This window comes from Anser anser, assembly GCF_964211835.1.
Source record: "Anser anser genome assembly, chromosome: 3".
Lineage (NCBI taxonomy): Eukaryota > Metazoa > Chordata > Aves > Anseriformes > Anatidae > Anser > Anser anser.
This window is the reverse complement of record NC_139722.1, coordinates 119,196,896-119,214,801: the sequence shown is the minus strand read 5'-3', so window position 1 is coordinate 119,214,801 and position 17,906 is coordinate 119,196,896. Positions and strand designations below refer to the sequence as shown.

General features: G+C 36.8%; 2 protein-coding genes across 14 annotated transcripts in view; one reads left to right on the top strand and one right to left on the bottom strand.

The window, feature by feature from the left end:
- Positions 1-9,251, bottom strand: part of SLX4IP (SLX4 interacting protein) — a 79,313-nt gene extending 70,062 nt beyond the window's left edge. For 4 of the 7 annotated variants that reach the window (XM_083828931.1, XM_083828940.1, XM_083828938.1 and 1 more), the window contains exons 1-3: positions 9,114-9,251; positions 8,015-8,195; positions 3,591-3,648 (exon numbers count right to left, since the gene is read on the bottom strand). In XM_083828931.1, coding sequence (XP_083685057.1) covers positions 3,591-3,617 — 27 coding nt within the window. In that variant the 5' untranslated portion in view covers positions 3,618-3,648; positions 8,015-8,195; positions 9,114-9,251. The other 3 variants (XM_083828936.1, XM_083828935.1, XM_083828933.1) reach the window with 3 other exon arrangements.
- On the top strand, positions 8,995-16,684 carry MKKS (MKKS centrosomal shuttling protein). 7 transcript variants are annotated; one of them, XM_083828930.1, is made up of 6 exons: positions 8,995-9,133; positions 10,088-10,313; positions 11,235-12,688; positions 13,212-13,387; positions 14,092-14,202; positions 14,643-16,684. In XM_083828930.1, exons 3-6 carry the CDS (start codon positions 11,698-11,700, stop codon positions 15,078-15,080), a joined length of 1,716 nt encoding a protein of 571 aa, XP_083685056.1. In that variant the 5' UTR covers positions 8,995-9,133; positions 10,088-10,313; positions 11,235-11,697; the 3' UTR covers positions 15,081-16,684. The 7 variants fall into 7 exon arrangements, with proteins under 7 accessions (XP_083685056.1, XP_083685055.1, XP_083685053.1 ...); XM_083828929.1 differs by having other exon boundaries at positions 8,997-9,133; positions 10,084-10,313; XM_083828927.1 differs by lacking the exon at positions 8,995-9,133 and adding an exon at positions 9,463-9,597.
- Positions 16,685-17,906: the final 1,222 nt, after the last annotated feature.

Here is a 17,906-nt window from a genome sequence, read left to right as displayed (position 1 = left end):
TAGCAAGAAAATTAAAGCACACTGGAAAGACCAGAGATACAGTAAGAAGCTTTAGCGTTAGACATCTATTAACAGATTTAAACATGCATGGAAATACCAAAAAATGAAGTCACAATGACCCCTCTGAATTAAATCATTCATTTTCTTATTCCAGACCAAACAAAACAGTACCATGAGCAGGTCTGTGCTAAAGACCCTAAAAACTGAATGTATCTTTCCATTTCTCTCTACCTACCCGTTAGGGCCTACAATCAACATAATTTGTATGCACACTTTCTTTCATGGGGCACTTTAAGATATTCCAAAGACAGATGTTATGATGTGTTTTCTTATAAAGCAACATATAAATGATTTCATTATATTATGGATAATTAAGTAACAGATGCACAAAGAAGCAAAACAAAGGGGAAGATTGACTACATTCCAGTCACACTTTTATTTTCCTATCCAGTCACATTCAATACCTCTAGCTTTACTCCCAAGAAAGAAAGAAAAATGCTTGCTGCTTCAAAGGAGCTCACAATACAAAGTACAAAAAGATTTAAGTAGGAAAGACCAAGTAGCGTTTCATATACACTCCCAGCATACAATAATTTCAACTGATAACAAGGAACACTAAAGAAAAATCAATTGCAGTGTGTGCTGGATGACCAGAGGGAACACAAACTATAATTATCTTAAATCTAAGATATATGCTAGCAAAGGCCTGCAACTCTGAGATAGAACAGAGGCTCTTAATTTCTGAAAGTAGGAAATGCCAAAGTAAAATAAGCTTCCTTTTGAGCTGAGCTATTAAAGTGTAGTAACAACTGAAAGTCTTCAGTGTTTGGCAAATGAACAAACTGCAGAAAACAGTAAATGAAATTTTTCTATTACAGCTATAAAATTTTCTGTATTTAGATTTGCAGTTTCACATGGATAAACTCAATTTACATAATTTTGGAAGAGTAATTCTTTCTAGTTTGTCCAAAGTTTTAAACAAGGCCCTAGTGATATTATTTTTCAAGTCTGTATAGAGTTCATGATTTTGCTTTAAGCCTCACCAATTAAAGTTAAGATTTATTTCTCAGAACAGCAGTAAAATACTTTAGCAACACAGAAAACTTAATTAAATTCATATGTCTGATTTTACATATTTAGGAGTATTTTACCATATAGTGCTTTATGAAGTATCAATATTACTTAAAATTGAAAATGGCTGATGAAATTAACCTGTATAAAATATTATCTATTGCACATCACAAAACTATGGCATCCAGCCACTTGGCAAGCAAAGAATGTGTGTTTAGGACTTCACTGTAGTTTCTGTATTAAGGTTTAAAGCAATTTTACTGCATCAATTATTTTATTCCATTTGCTTTTAATTGCCCATAAAAGCAGGCTTAGGAACACCTTTCAAAAATAAGCCAACCCCTCCCTCTACTGGAAACATCTGACCATTACATTGGAGGTACTGAGATCCTGATTTAACGTGCACTTTAAGAAGCAAACCCATTAAAAACATGATAGGTGTTTTCCTCCTAAATTATGTTCGAGTTAGCCAAGACTCGAAAGATGAATTAGCTGCACATTTCAGTCTCTTACCAAAAAGATTAATATACGCATACTTATAAAATGTAAAAATCTAAAATAGAGAACAGAGAAGACAAGGCATACGTGAAACAGATTTTCAGATTTCATAAAATATCCCCATCGATTTCAAACACAAGGAACCTAAAAATAAAAACATACTATGTTCCATACTCTCCCTGCGGAGAAGAGTGGTAATATGTTCTGCGCTTTATTGGAGTATCTTCTGCACAGGGATCTTTCTTGAAAAAATAAAATCATGTAGAAGTTGGGCTAATCTTTCAGAAAGGGATTATTCACATTAAATATACAACCAATGAATATAAAGAAGCAAAAATTCACACAGAAGATCCCTGGTCTAAAATACAATGATATGCATCTCTCTGCCCAAAATGAATTCCAATTAGCTTTTTACATATTTGCCTTGAATAAAACGTATCAAATATGCAATGTAAAGTCAATATGAGTTAATTTTCAACATTCTGTGCATGCAGAAGTTAATCTTCATTTCTTAAAGGTTAGTGGGAAGAAAATGAAGTTGTATCTCAAAAGCTGTACCTATTATATTGCTTACCTACAAATTCAAGCTCAATGTGAAATGATCCATCTGCTCAGGTGGTGATATTAAAGTACTTAGTGATTACCAGGGTACATACTGAGTAACAGTGAAGTGCCTATGCTGAATCAGCAAACTGTAATAACGCAGGTCAGTAACCAATCATCTTAGGCCTTTTTATCTAGCAAAGATACTTCAACTCATACCACTTGTACTACTATTAATGATATCAAGAGATATCAGCTGAGAAAAACAATGGCTTTACCCCCAGGTCCTGTTGTTCTCCTGTCAATACACCAGCAGCATATGAAGTCAGCATATCACATAAAATGAGCTCAAAATCAAAGATATTCCTCCTAACTCCTACCTTAATTGAGAAGTACTGAACAGTATGTCAATAAAGGAGAACGTGAAAAAAATGACATGATAACGTCAATTTAAGGTTTACAATTACGTTAAAACAGTAAAAAGATTTAAATAAGTATCCCACTAAATAAGATAACTTTTCCACGGAAAAGAATACAGACTGTACTCCATAGCAAAAAATAATAATAATTTTAAAATTGGTCTGCTTGTTAAACAGGTTAGTTACCCACAAAAAAAACAAGATTCAACAGCTTCCACAGCCTGATCAGCCAGGAAGATTTTTGTAGCTGTACTCCAAAAAAAAAAAAAAAAGTCTCTTCTGTTAAGAAAACTGCTCTAACCATTCAGAAATGCACTACCCCAGATGTACGTGAACAAACAGAAGTAGGAAAGATGGTCCAAAAGAGAAGGCTTCACAATTTTTACTAAGCAATTAGTTTAGCTGTTAATTAATAAACTGATACAGTTATTCTAAAAGAATTACAAAGTGCTATATTTATTAAAGAATGTTTTGAAAAGTGTCACACTTCAGATGTATAACTAAATTTGATTGTTTACAAAAGAAACCATAACAGCATTTTACCAGACATAAAATAACTAATCCCTGAGAATGGGAAGAGAGGCAAGAAAAGATGAAAATGAAGAGTGATAAAAAAAAAAGTTCAAGAAAAATACTGCCCTTAAACCACGAATTCCTAGATTATCTGGGAATTACTCAAATAATATTGCAAGACTACAGTACAAGAAGAATCAATGCTAAATTTTATGTCTGGTGGCAAATACTGTTTTATCAAGAATTCACACAGTTTCTAGCTACATAACTAATCACTTTTAGTTACATGACTCTAATATTCAGCCAACCTCAGACACACTGTGCCAGCAATCCAAGAAGTTTGCTTCCAAAGGCAGAAACGTTGATAGAAAATATGCTACCACGACCATAGGCCTGAAGGATGCACCTCTTCATCATTAGCTTTTTTAAAACACCATACAAACATTCTAAGCAGTATCATGAAGTATCCTTTCCTTTTCTTGTTGTGTTTTTGTTTTTTGCTTTTTTTTTTTTTTTTTTAAGTGAAAGCTATAACATTCTACTTACCTTAATGACAAATTTGTTGGATGCCATGACTGTTATGACTGTTCAACGTAAACTGGTCCTATAAAATAACAATTAAAAATGATCAGCAGTAGGAAAAACTCAGATCTCTATACCAGAAAAGAGGGAATATTTTCAAATCTGTTACTCTTTTTCCCCATTATTGCTGCTCTTCGTACTATATTCTCTGCTTTAAGAAACCCAAGGAAAACTCTTCTTTAAAGGAGAATTACTTAGCTGCTTGTCTCAGTTTCTTTAAAGAACTTTATTACCATTCAGACACTAAGCAACAAACATCTGAAATACAAAATTAGAACTATTTTTCAGATCAGTATCAAGGTAGAGACAAAATGACCTTAATTATCCTAAACAACCTTTCAGACAGCAGCAAACTAAACCTGGAATGTTCCTTCACTACTGTCTCAACCTCTGCCCCCCCTGGTCTAACTTCTCTTCCAAAACAATGCCTTCACATAAAATCCATTTGCATAGCTCGAAGAAAGAATGAAGAATAAGAGAGAAAAAAAACTCACACACACAACTGAAAAAAGGCCTTATTTTCAAAGGGGAAAAATAGCAAAACCAAAACCTTAATACATGAAATAATACCAGCACTTGTCAGAGTCCTCAAGTCTAAGTGAAGTTCATCCCGTCCTATCTTGTGGATACTCCACTCCAGTGTAGCTAGGGAGCCCATGACAGGCTGCATACGTCAATGCTCCTACAGGAATAACATCTCTCTCAAATATAATACGTCATTGTGCTCTTAACAGGAGTTCAGCAAGGCCAAACTGCAGAAAGCAAATTTCAGAATACAGACACCTATTTGCTATGTACAGTTCTGGTACTCAGGCGTATCAGAGTTTAAACCAGTGGAAGAACAGAGCACATTTTTTTGTTGGTTGTTCTATTTTGGTTTGGGGTTTTGGATTAAAGAAGTTATGGCTTCTGATTTACTATGTGTGTTTGTATGTTCATTTAAAATTTTAAACTTTTCATTACATGCATAAAGCAATGTGACCTGAGCATTTTTCTGGTTGCACAAATGTAAAGTGTATTTCAGACATCCTTTTGCTTATCCCAAGCAGGATTTAGTCAGCTTAATTTGGCATAGTCAGTGAGAAGTATTCAGCTGCACAGATCCTGACCCTGACCAGGGCCATTCCAAATAACTTAGGAAGTGTTAATTCATGCTGGAAGCTAAACCCACTCTCCTCCCTTGGGTACAAGAGGAAAGATCTAGTTAATCACTAAGACTTTTTTTCCTTAGAAGAACACTGTAACTCACTCAAATGACTACAGCCTTCAAGTAGACTTGCAATGCAAGCCACAACTCTTGTCACCTGTCAAATTCATTTCAGTTTTTTAACTGCCTTTTTCCTACCTGACAACAATTACGATCACTACACTGAAAATACTGGAGAAGTTCATCACTCTCCACATAAACGGGAGCTAAACATTCACTTATCAAAAGGCAGCAAATTATGTGAAATCAGTGAAAGCCTTTCCAGCTAGCCCCACGATGCTAGAATTCGGAACAGACATGGGATAGGCCCAATGGTACCAAATTAATAGCTACAAACACCAGAGAATAAAAAATTAAGATACATTCTTTTTTCACACAGGATAGGACCAAAGGCATCAGACAAGGGCGAGATGGGGATTGGACAGAAAACCAAGTGATCGAAAGTATATCTATATTGGCAGAAAATAAGAACCAGTAAGACAGCTCAAGCTTCAAAATCAAGAAAAAAAAGCAAGCGTCTGTATCTGGCAGCTGCAATAAACAAACTGCAACAGAAATTACGCTGAGAACAGAGCTGACTTCTACATTCTAAAGTTTCCTAAAGGAGTAGTCTCTTAACACGCTAGAGGAATCTGATCTTTTTTTAAGAGATAGTACAGAAAAAGAGTAAGAATGCAGGAATATGTACCCACTTCCCACTGCATAGTTCCAGTTACTGTAAAACATTGTGACAGAGCTGTCAAAACTTCAGGACGCAAGTCAGGTTGGTGATATCTTTCTCTGTCAGGCACTACACTTACATATTTAAAAATGTAGTCATTATCCTTATTTAGCTTTAAAAAAAAAGGCAAAACAAGATAAAGACCAACTTAAGAACAACATAGCATAGCACAGATAATTTTGATCTTAAGATCCAACCACAATTATTTTGAATTAGATAATCATTTCTCTGCAGTGCTTTCATTCCAAATATCCAAATGCTGAGACCTGACACCTCAGAACAACTACATGAAAAAGTGAAAGCTGCAAGGGTGCAATTCCATATACTGGCTCAATGAAAGCTTCCAGTTACTTCAATGATTTGTTTATACATCATGTCAATATCCAAGCAGTAAGAAACAGAAATAGTAAATGCATCGTAAACAGTGAGAAATGACACAGTTACAGTAACAACCGGTTTAAGAATGAGTTTGAACTGAGAGCCATTCCGCAAGTAACTACTGAAAATAAACTTCAATATAGCTAATAAGACGTTTTTACTATGTTCTGAAAAAGCTCAAAGTTAGAGGAATTGTATCTACTGCAACTCATCAGCTCCATAGTAATACTAAATAGCAAGTAATAAAGAGCAAAGTGAATTTTCAAATAATGCTCACACAGACAGAACCTGGAATACCACGCCATGAAACGCAAGACTACCATCCTCCCCTGCACAAAACAGCCCTAAAATCTTTACTACCTTATCACGTAAATTCTGTCAACATTACTGATAGCAAGTTTCAGAAAGAGCGTAGGGAACAGTGCTCTTGATCACTTACAATATCATATTTTTCAATTCAGTCTGGTAGTAAGATGTTACTTCACTTTGGAAGTAAATGTAGCGGAACTATTGTAAGAATCTTAGTAGGAGATAAAATCTAGTAATTCTTGAAACAGCAGCTGCTAGAACTACGACAGATTGAAGCTAAAAGGAAATGGCATCCACCAAAGCAAAAAACAATTGTGTTTCTCAATGTCTTTTAATGGTACACAACATTATACTCTTGGTGTTCAAGAACTCCAAGGAAGGACTACCCCCCCCACAGAAAAATGAAAAGCAGGTAATAAGATACATCACATCCCTTCCCAAACAGCACAAAACCTGGACATTTATGGCTTATCAGATTCTCTGTAAAAAACAAAAAAAATCTGGTCTCCAAATTTGAAGCAGCATTGCAGATATTTTTTTTTTATTATTTTAGTGAAAGGTGAGTATCTATAGCTTTGTTAACAATCCCTCCACCTTGTCCCCCCAACCAAAAAGAAAAAAAAATAAAAATAAATAGAAAAACAGGAGGAAAAAACTACCAAAAAAAGAAGAGTGATAATTGCTATAGATCGTTTCTTTATTTAAATTTAGAATTACAATTTGCTGTGGAGCATGCCATCAACAAAGAGCTCCTACAACAGCAAAGATAATATTAGCAAACCTAACATTGACATGGAATTATCTATACCTTGCATTACGGTAACCAAAAGGCTAACAATGATAGAACACAAGGTACATTCCCTAATCTACCTAGGTGGTACACTATTTCTGAGCTGCATATGGCACAAATTTCACAATGGTGCTGTAGGTTTGTGAACTCAAGAACTATATCTTGACTGGTAACGTTTTATCATTAATCTTTACAGTAGCAATGATATGAAGAAGAGTTGAAACAAAATATGCCAGAGTATCATCTCCTCTGCAAATGTTCATGTCTTGCTTGAAAACAAATTAGAAATAGGTGTTTATCATCTAAATTATTCTGGCATCAGCAACCTCTTTTATGTAGAAATTTGCCACCCATCAACAACGCTACTGTGACAAGGACCATTAAAAGAAAGAAACCGTTTCCAAAACTAATTTACAAAGCAATAGAAGAAACAAAACCAAAATACTAATATTCAGAAATCAGTAAAAAAAAATCTGTTCTACAAGAAAAGATGCCAACGCTCCTCAAAATACGTTATCATTTTCCACGCTGCAAAACACGAGATTGAGATCTACTATGATTGCTGCTATTTGGTGACAAAATCTGTTTAATGGAATATCAGATATTTCACAAACTAATGCAAGCCTGAAAATGAGACTATGCATAAGGAAACATGAAGACAACCATAAGATAGAAAAGCTACTCTCAGAAATTATAGTCTTAAAAATAAAGCCAACAAGTTTTCGTGTGTTGTTGGTAGTATTTTAACACCTAAATTTTTAATGGACAGCCTCAAAAGTGAAAAAAAAATAAAGCCCTAGAATCAAACATATAGGTTCCTGGTAGCAAGAATGAGGTATATTTCAAAAACGATGTAGCAGAATATCTTTCTTTCTGAAATTTGAGGCTAAGTGGAATGGTAGACATTCAGAAGAACTGAGGAAACAGGGCTTCCCAGAAAGCAAGCTAAAGTATTTTCAGTCAGTTGATGAACACCATCTTACCTTAGCAAAGAAGGGACTGCCAGTGCTGAAGCAATTTGGAGTTCAGTAGAGATAAGGAACTGAAAATTCCTGCCATACATGCCCACTTGAAAATACAGCAGCTTCTAACACAACAGCTGCAAACTGTTCACACTCTGCCCATCTTTGGGTGCCTTTACCACGTGTGGGGAGAAGCAGGCACCTGAAAAAGACAAAAACAAAAACACTAATTGAGGACCTCTCTAAGAGTAGTCAATAATAACTGTTTTTTATAAAAGAATCAAAATTAACCTTCATGATATATATTTTTTTCTGAACTCAGAGTTTAGATATCAGACAGTGAGTGCTGTCCAGTGCAGACTCAAGGCTCTTTCAGTCAGTTTCTGAGCTCTGATCCTACACCTCAGGTCACCGAGTGGTGACACTGAGCAATACACATATTTAGTAAAGCATTTCTACATCTGGAGGAACACAGCAGCATCTTTACGTGTTGTTGTCTCAGGAATTTCAGGCCCACCATAGCCTTTTTTCCACTTAACCATTGGAAAATGCTCTACCAAAAAGTTTATTTTAGCTCATTGTTATCTAAACATTTTCATTCACAAATTGCCAATGCACTTTCAGAGCACAACAATACATTGCAATAACATTACACTTTCACTAAACAAGTGTTGTGATTTAAGGGAAATGAAAGAAACGTGAGAGTGGCCAATTACAGGCAGGTGCTGGTTGTTATCCTTTTGTATAGCTGAGTGAAGTACCAGCTACTCCAGATTTTATTTATTTATTTTTCCATAAAGCGTTACACTACTTTCTGTGTAGAGATTAAAACTAAAATTTGTCTTAATTTAAAAACAATTTTTAAAAACCTGCCTTTTGGCTGCAATGATAAACTCTGCAGTTCTGCACAAACAAAATAATAATAATAAAAAGACAAGTATGGTAGGAGATAGTGACATGATACCGTGATAGTGACAGCAAGAGTACGGGGAAAGCAGAGAAGCGTGAATACAGGAAAGTGCAGAATACGACAAGCCGCCGGGGCGTTTGGAGAAGCAGTCAGGGAACTGAGGCAAGGACGATTTCGTGAACGTGTTTCGGTGAAGATACCACCGTCTACCTGCACGAAGGCTCAGCCAGGTGAGCGAAGGAGTGATGCAGAGTGACTGCAGCCGGAGCGGGGCAAAGCTGAGGTGTTTTTTTTTAAAAGCCTGGGTGATGCTTCACAGGGCGGCGCCTGAGGGACGCGCGGCGGCAGCCGGCCGCCGCCCCTCCGCGAACCACCGCCTGGCACCTTGGTTTCTAGAGAAAAGCTAAGAAAAGCGGTGACCGGCGGAGCAGGGCTGCCGAGCCGTGCGGGCACCACGCCACCAGCCCCTAACGGTTCTAACGGCTCCCCTGCCCCCAAGCAAGATGGCCGCCGAGCGCGAGCTTCTTCTCCCCTATCCAAAATGGCCACCAGGTGTAGCCGCTGCCCGCCCAGCGTTGCCCGAACGCAAAATGGCGGCTGGGGGGCAGCGGCCGGACGGGGCTCGGTGGAAGGCTGGTCACGTGGAGAGGGGCTGGCCAATGGCAGGCGAGGAGAAGGACGCCGCCGCGCGCAGGTCGTTGCCGGCCGGTGGGGGCTCGAACGCGCGGCCCCGGGAGCCTGAGGTGCTTGGGGGGGGGGGGGGCGCTGAGGCGAGTGGGGGGCGGCCGGGCTTGGGGCGGATACTCTTATTATTTTTAGTTGGGGGGAATAGCGCGTTTTAAAACTGCTTTGCGTTGGCTTCCTCTTCAAATATTTGCCGTTTGAAGCGGTAACGTGTGTAATTAGGTAAACGTAACAAAGTAACGAAGCTTTATTAAGGTTTAGCGTCCTGAAACTTAAAGCAGAAATAGCAATTAACGTTTCAAGATGCCTGAACTGAGGTTGTTTTTAAAGCCTTTTTATTTCCTGAAGGTCACAAAGTAAGGCTTTCTTGTATCGTTTTGTTTTAATCATGGGCTGCACTGTAATTAAAGATATTAACGTTCAGGCTTATCTGTTCTGTGCTGTTAGAAGAGAAAGGATTTGTGGAATATCTTTAAAATAAACTGTCTTTACCTAGGTAGATGCCACTTTACAATGGGCCTTAAAAGCTTCTGGAAGAGCTACAAAGTCCTGATTGTTATGGGAGCTGGCCTTGGGCTGGTGCACTGGGGGTGGTTTCACATCAAGTCCAGCCCCATCTTCCAAGTGAAGACAGAGAACTTTGTGCCAGAACCTGCGATTGTGGCATATGTGATGCAAAAAGATAACAAAAATAAAGAAAAATAGCTTTAGTGCTATTTGTTGTAGGTAAGTTCCGTAGTTAGTTGTCTGCGTTGAGGCAGGTGATGAGTCAAATGCGTTTTCTAACAGATGCAGTCTTCTAGAGTTTTTTATTCTTTTGCAGCTGAGTTAACATGGTAGTTACATACACCCCAAAATTGCATATGTATCTTTGCAAACTGGTGTTAAATCCTGTGCAATAAGATGAATTGAGTTACGCTATTACAGGACTTAAATTTGTTTTAGAAACCAGCCCCGTCACTTTTCAAGACAATAGTCAAATTCCTGTGACTGACTTGGTCTATAATAGCATTTTTTCAGGTTCAAAACTGCTCAGAAGTAATTGTGACTTTACATAAAGTAATAGGTCGTGTTGTTAATAGCAATACTGATTACAATACAAAAGAATGGTTAAGTATGAGAGAAGTCTAAATACTGCAGAGATTATGTATAAATGTAAACAAATACATATTTAAATTCTGAAGTGTTTAAGAGCTTAAAAAAAAGGTAATGCAAGATGTCTTTCAGAGGCTTCTTAAAAGTTGGTTGAACGTTAAGAGCTTTTGTTTCTGAAGTAGTTCCTTGGGAAGCAATGCTGAGCATTCCAGTTCTTTTGTTCTTGTGTTAAAGCAGCTTAAGTCGCTATGACGCTAATAGGATACTATGTGATACGCTATGATACTTCCATACATTTCAGTGCAGTTTATAGTAGCCTGCTATTTATTGACCTATAAGTAAAACAGTATAAATCTGGAGGTCAGAATTGAAGATAATAACAAAAATGTAGTTTGTGTACTGAATGCTTATGTATAATATTAATGTGTATTCTCAAATAGCATTATAGATTGGTATTTGTCCTTACGTGATGTTGTGTGGAAAAAACTAGAAGTTCAAGCTATGTGATATTGTCAGAAGATTATGCTAATGCCTTTCTGGTTTTTGTTGTAGATATAAATAGCTTTGAAGATTTTTCACCTGTGAGCGTTGCCAGAAGAAGAGATGAGGAAAGCTAGCTGGAGTAGAAAGAACCTTCTACTTGTGGCAGGACTGTCATTTATAGGTGTCCATTTTGGAACCATGCTTGTAAACTTTGTTGCAAAAAAATCTGTTCGATCACATTCGGAAACTAAAAAAGATGATCGTAGTGAATGAAATAGCTTATTGTTGTCATTATATATAAATTTCACAATTTAAGCCTCATTTTAAGAGATGGATCCTGAGCAGATAATCAAATGTACTTATCATACTGTTTCACATTGAAAATAGTAATCCTTGGCTACAAAGAATAAAATGTAGTAATTTGAATTTAATGTACTGTGAATTAAATTTTGAATTTAAAGTGCTGTGAATTCTAGATCCAAGTAAAAACAAAATCTGATTTGGAGGCCAGAATTAAAATGTTAATTTGAAAATGTCTCGTCTTGAAGCCAAAAAGCCTTCATTATTTATTAGTGACCCTTTAACTAAAGATACAGTTAGCCAGTCACTGTCTCTGTTAAATAGGATATTAAAATCTTGCTATGGTCCTGCTGGTAGACTTAAGCAACTCCACAATGGTGTAGGAGGCTATGTGTGTATAACTTCACAATCTTCAGCCATACTTGGCCGTCTTTCTGTCAGCCATCCTGTGTTAAAGGTTTTAACAGCCTCTGTACAGAACCATATAGCCCGCTTCAGTGACTGTGGCTTATTTACTGCTATTCTTTGCTGTAGCTTGATTGAAAACTTTAAAAGCCTACATGTTCCATCTTGCACTGTCATTAAAATAAGCAAACATCTTTTGAGTTTGTGTACTGACTACCTCAAATCTGAGGCCTGTGGTTGCCGAGTATCTGTGGATTTTAGCAATCTCAAGACTCTTCTTTGTTTGGCACGCAGCATATTAACAAGCAAACCCGCTTGCATGCTTAATGCAACAGAAGTTGATCATCTCGCCATGCTAATAGTAAAGGCTTTCATGTTTACTATTCCGTGTCACGTTGAAACTAAAGCTGTTTTAGGAAAGTGTGTAACAGTGCCTGTGAAAGGTAGAAGAGTTCTGGATTCTACAGTTCTTCCTGGACTACTGATAGAAACACCAGAAATTCAATTTGCGAAACTACTTTCTGTCAAAAGAATTTCTTCTGACACTATCAAGATAGCACTTTTCTGTGTGTCCATGTCAGGAGACCTCTTCAACCCTGAAGAAGGAACGATAACAGTCCATCACAGAATTTCTCTAGAAATGTCAGAGCTGAATCAGTTGCTTAATGTAGGAAAGCAGCTGGTTAATGATGAGGTGGGCCTTGTAGTGTGCCAGAAAGTTATCCATCCGTCATTGAAACAGTATCTGAAAGAGAATCAAGTCATGGCTGTGGACAGAGCTGGGCTATCTGTGATGGAACCCCTGAGTCAAATGACAGGTAAGGAGCAAGCTTTCTGCGCTAAGTTGTTACCCTTAATGTTAGTCTTGTAATGAAAACCTACCTAGGTTGCTGTCATTGCGGAGCAGGGATTCTCTTTATTTCTGTCTCTCCTGTCATAGCAGCAGAGCAAGTGTTTCAAACCAGAAAGTGATCCTTTCTTGTCTGAAAGCAATTCAAGTGACTGGCTAGCTGCAATGGCCACATACCACACAGATGATCACTGGTTGCTCCTTGAGGAGTATCTAATCCTAGCAACCGTCTGCAGATGTAGATTATTTTCAAACTCCTTTCTATTGAGAGTAATAAGGTTACCTATTATCTTAAACTAAAACTAAATCTTGCACTTTGAAAATGTTCTGGTTTCTGCTTGCAATTTCCTCTGTGGTCACAAATGTTAGATATTGAAGAACATAATTTAAAAAGCCAAGAGGGGAAAAATGTTCATGCTTTATGAAACGCAACAGGCATCTGTTCTGAGGACATTAATACATGCTGTTCTCTACTTTTCTTAATTGGGCAGGTTCCAAGCCTATAGCTTCCATACATTCGTTTTCTCCCAGTTGTTACGGAAGTTTGAAGGATGTGTGCACTACGAGTTTTGGTTCAAAACATTTTGTCCATCTAATTCCTAATGACACAGTTGTCTGCAGCTTGGTACTCTGTAACAGAAATGAAACAGCGTGGGATGAACTGAAGGTGGGCACGTTTTCTTGAAATATTTCTTGAAAAAGTCATGTTTTTAGTGGAAAAAATAAAGGGAAAAGAAAAGTATAAATACAGTGAGTTTAAAAAATATTTGGTTCCCAAATGAAACTTAGTTAGATTTAAGGAAATAGCTTCAAAAAAGTAATTTAGAAACTCCATTGTTTCCAGACTTTCAAAATCTTTGGAGTGCTTGTGTTCCTTTAACGCCTCTATTTTAATGCTGGAAGTTGTTCAGAGAGAATTTTTTCACCTGTTCTTAAAGCCAGTGCTAGGTAAATGTTTTCATTCTCATTCTTGGTTAATGGGAGCACAAAGTAAAAATTGCCCATCGAAAGGTCACCAGCAATGCCTGCAAGGCTAGTCAAGGATAGTTCTCCATTGGATAGTTACTCTAAAAATGGTGTTGATATTGGTTGACTTTGTAAGTCAGCTTTGCAAAAAGGAATAAAATACAGCATTTTTTCTGTTCTTCCATATGGAGTGTGGACAAATAAAGACTATTCTTCAGTTATTAAACATGGCTTTGTAAGTGACGTGGCAAGTTTATATTCACACCATTCAAATTTATGAAGTTTCTCCCAGGAATTACTAAAAATCTTTATTCCAGTAGGTGTTGTTTGTTTTTTTTTTTAAAGTCTGGGGGGGAAATCTTATTTATTATGGTATGTGTAACGAAAAATTCATATGGTTTTCAGCGTGCCTGTGAAACTGCAGAGCATGTGTTACAGTTAACAATTAAGGAACCCTTGGCTTTGTTAGGAGGCGGCTGTACAGAAAGTCATTTGGCTTCATATGTAAGATACAAGGTATGTTTAAGATGAGTTTTTTTTAAAGCTGGTTAATATACCTAGGAAGCAAAACGTTTTGTAGAATTACTGTTACGGTTTGCACTTGTCATTTGTAGGTTAATGTTGCACTTCTGTATAATCTCATAAAACGAAGGGGTGTTTTTGAAGCACTCTGCTAGGGGCATCTTTTTCAGAGTTTAATACTGTATTTGTACTTGTTAATGTTTCTTTAGGTATCTATAATAGTGTTTAAGTGTTAAAGTAAAAATTAAGTTGTTTTTATTGAGTGATAATCTGCAGAACTCAGCTTTGATATGTCTAGAATTTTTTTCTGTCAGAATAATCTAACAATTTTTCTGTTAAGGCTGAACCATCTTTAAAAATAACAGCACTTCAAATGTTTGACTAAAGCTATTTCTGTAAAACTATTCTAATTTTTTCTTGCTTTTGTTTTTTAGACTTGTAGTCTGTCTACTAGCAGCTTTAAAGATGCAGATTGTTCTCAGACACAATACCAGTTGATTGCTGATGCTTTTTGCCGCTCCCTGGAGTCTGTAGCTTGCTCTCTGAGTCACGATGATGAAATTCTCACAGACGTGGTTTATGGACACTGTTGGCTTGTCCCATCAGGTTTTCCCTCTGTCTCTAATTGGTCAGATTTACTCTCAAAATGTGGCTGCGGAATTAACAGTAATACTCAGAATCTCAACTGGAGGCTTTTGCAACCCCACTTTGGCTCTCCAACTATACAGAGCTGCCCAAAAGAGCCTTCAGTAGACGCTGCTGACTTGCTGACACTGGACTGCTTTGCTGCAAAGTACAGTGGCCTACAAGTAGCTGTGGAGACAGCCAATCTGATTTTGGATCTCTCGTGCATAATTGAAGATCAAAATTAGCTCTGTGATATGAATTGTGTTGCACAGTGAGATACTTAATCATAGAATCACAGAATGGTTTGGGTTGGAAGGGAACTTAAAGCCCATCTAATTCCAACCCCCTGCCATGGGCAGGGACACCTCCCACTGGAGCAGGTTGCCCAAAGCCCCGTCCAAGCTGGCCTTGAACACTGCAAGGGAAGGGGCATCCACAACTTTCTCAGCAACCTGTTGCAGTGCCTCACCACCCTTGTAGTAAAGAATGTCTTCATGTCTAATCTAAATATAACCTTTTTTTAGTTTAAAGCCATTTGCCCTTGTCCTATCACTACACTCCCTGACAAAGAGTCCCTCTCCTGCTTTCCTGTAGGCCCCTGTTAGGTATTGGAAAGTCACTATAAGGGTCTAAAAAGTAATTATATTTGAAAGCAGAGTAATGTATAACATGTTAAGGTACTTAGAAACAGTTAGAGTATGGACAACAGACAGAAATTAAGTCTGTCAGCTATTAAGTACTCTTCTGATTGTTAAGCTACTGACATATAACATTTTCAAATGTTTAACATGGTAGAAATTGTGAAATGATAAGCCAAATATTCAGTGAGTCACAGCAACATGACTTACAAGTATTCAAATAGGTATATTCAAAAGAGCGAACTACACTTCAAAAATTGCATTTCTCGTGTCCTTCTAGGAGATTTGAATGTTCTGCTTCAGTAAATAAAATGCTGAATCGAAGGAGGCTGTCTGATGGTCCTGCTGTATTATGCAAAGTGTTGGATGTTTCTGTAGACTCTGGCCTCTTCAAAGGAATGGGGAAAATGGATTTACTTGCTGAGGAAAATATGTTATGGATTAGAATTTATGTCGTCTCAGCAAAAGCTTTACATAGATTTTTGTACTGCAGCAAGACGTTATCACTAGTATTTTTAATTTTCTAAGTAAAAAGAGAAGGGTTTCCTTAGCAAATACCTTGAGCAGCTTATTGTCAAATTCTGCTCTGAAGTACCTTTTCCTGTACTTGGTTTCTAAATTGCTGGAAAACTTTCAATTCATATATAATTTATTTAGTAAGTTGTTAAAAAATCAACCTGAAGATCTTAAGGTAGCAGGTAATGGAAGATTTAAAAAGAAATGGCAGACTGACTGACTTGGGGGGAAGCTTTTTTTGTACAGTGGACCCTGATTGCTTTCTGTGGAATACAGGAAAATTTATAAATGTTTCTATTATATAAGTAAAGATGCAAGAATGTCCCAGTTACCATTCACTTAACTCTTTGCATATAGTTTCTTTTAATGAACTAAGGCTTTAAGCTGCACAGATGTGTTTTGCTCTTTAAATAAGGCTTAGACTGAATGATTGAAACTTTCCTATTTCCAGCATGCATGCAAGATCAAAAGAGGTGTTATAGTTTCTTAAATTAATTTTCTTTATCCCTTTTCTCCTCCCTCGTTTTCCATCACAAGGGGGAAATTATTCACGACATGCTTTTCCAGAAAACAGTTACGTAGTCTGCTTATATTTGCTCATCTCCTAAGTTTTTAATTTATGTACTGAGTATAAACAGTGAAATTGTTTTGTGTAACTCAGTTTTGAAAGGTGTAATTAAATACAGATCTTTCCAGACCTCTTGTACAAAGTCCTTTTCATTTCTAGCAACATGAATGCCTTTATCACTGGGGAAAAAAAAAATATTTAAATTTCTGTATCTTTTTATGTCCTGAAAGGATTGTTTCAGTGCTATAAGGCACTTAGAATGCACCTGGGAATTTGTGGAAGAATGTTACAAGGGATATTCATATCTCAATCCTCAAATATGCTATGAAAAATACCAAAAAATCACAAATAATGAAGCTAAATGATGGTGTATATCTGAAAGCACAGAAGAATCTTGGTGTTGCTTCATCCAATTGAGTCTCTAACTCAGTACTGAATTAAAGTATTTTACTTTAATAGCAGCTTGTTATGCAGTGCAAAATGTTGTTTAGTTGACTGCAGCTGTGAACTGAAAATTAAAACATTTAAGTAGAAGTAGTTCCTGGTATCCTTTTGCTTTGGTATCTGAAGATAAGTTCAGAGCCCCTATCATACAGTTGTTAGCTGTGATTCTAATCCCCACCAATTTAAAAAGCACATTAGAAAATTGTGGAAGCACTAGGAAAACCTAAAATGTGGTATGTCATTGGCTAAAATACTTTAATAAAAGCATAAGAAAGTGTAAACTTCATAGTGAAGATCTTAAGTTAAATTTGGTTTTTGATGACTAGATAAAAATTCATTTATACCTGAACCAAAGATTGTTTCATATATTAATACAGTCTTAATAAAAAGTAATTTTTCTCCCAATGTGACAAACATAAATAAGCACATGGCACTGCTTTTTATGGGCAGTGCATGCTCAGTTCTCAGTTGTGCTAGATTCTTCCTGTACCTTCAGAAGTTTAGTTAGCCTACTTTTAACAGGTAATATACGAGGAATGCAACTTCAGATATTGTTTAAAATTCAAGTAAATTAAACTTTAATTCTCAAACCAAGAGCAGCATAAAATTAACTTTGCTAAACTCCAATGTTTCTTGATGAAACACAGATGTAAAAATGGCATTCCCTAACTCTCCCCCCATGTTTTTGGGTTGGCAAAATGAAATATTACCAGTTTAATGTCTTCTGAGAAGACGCTATGGTTTTATTCCTGCTCTCCTTGGAATTTAAAGTTTGTTCAGTGGGAGAAATTAGCATTTACACGGGTATTATTAAAAGGCTAGTGTTTTCTGATTGTGACCTTTTTTTTCTGTTGACTTCTGCAGAGTGCTCAGAGGTTTTTAATTTTAATAATTCTGCTGATAAA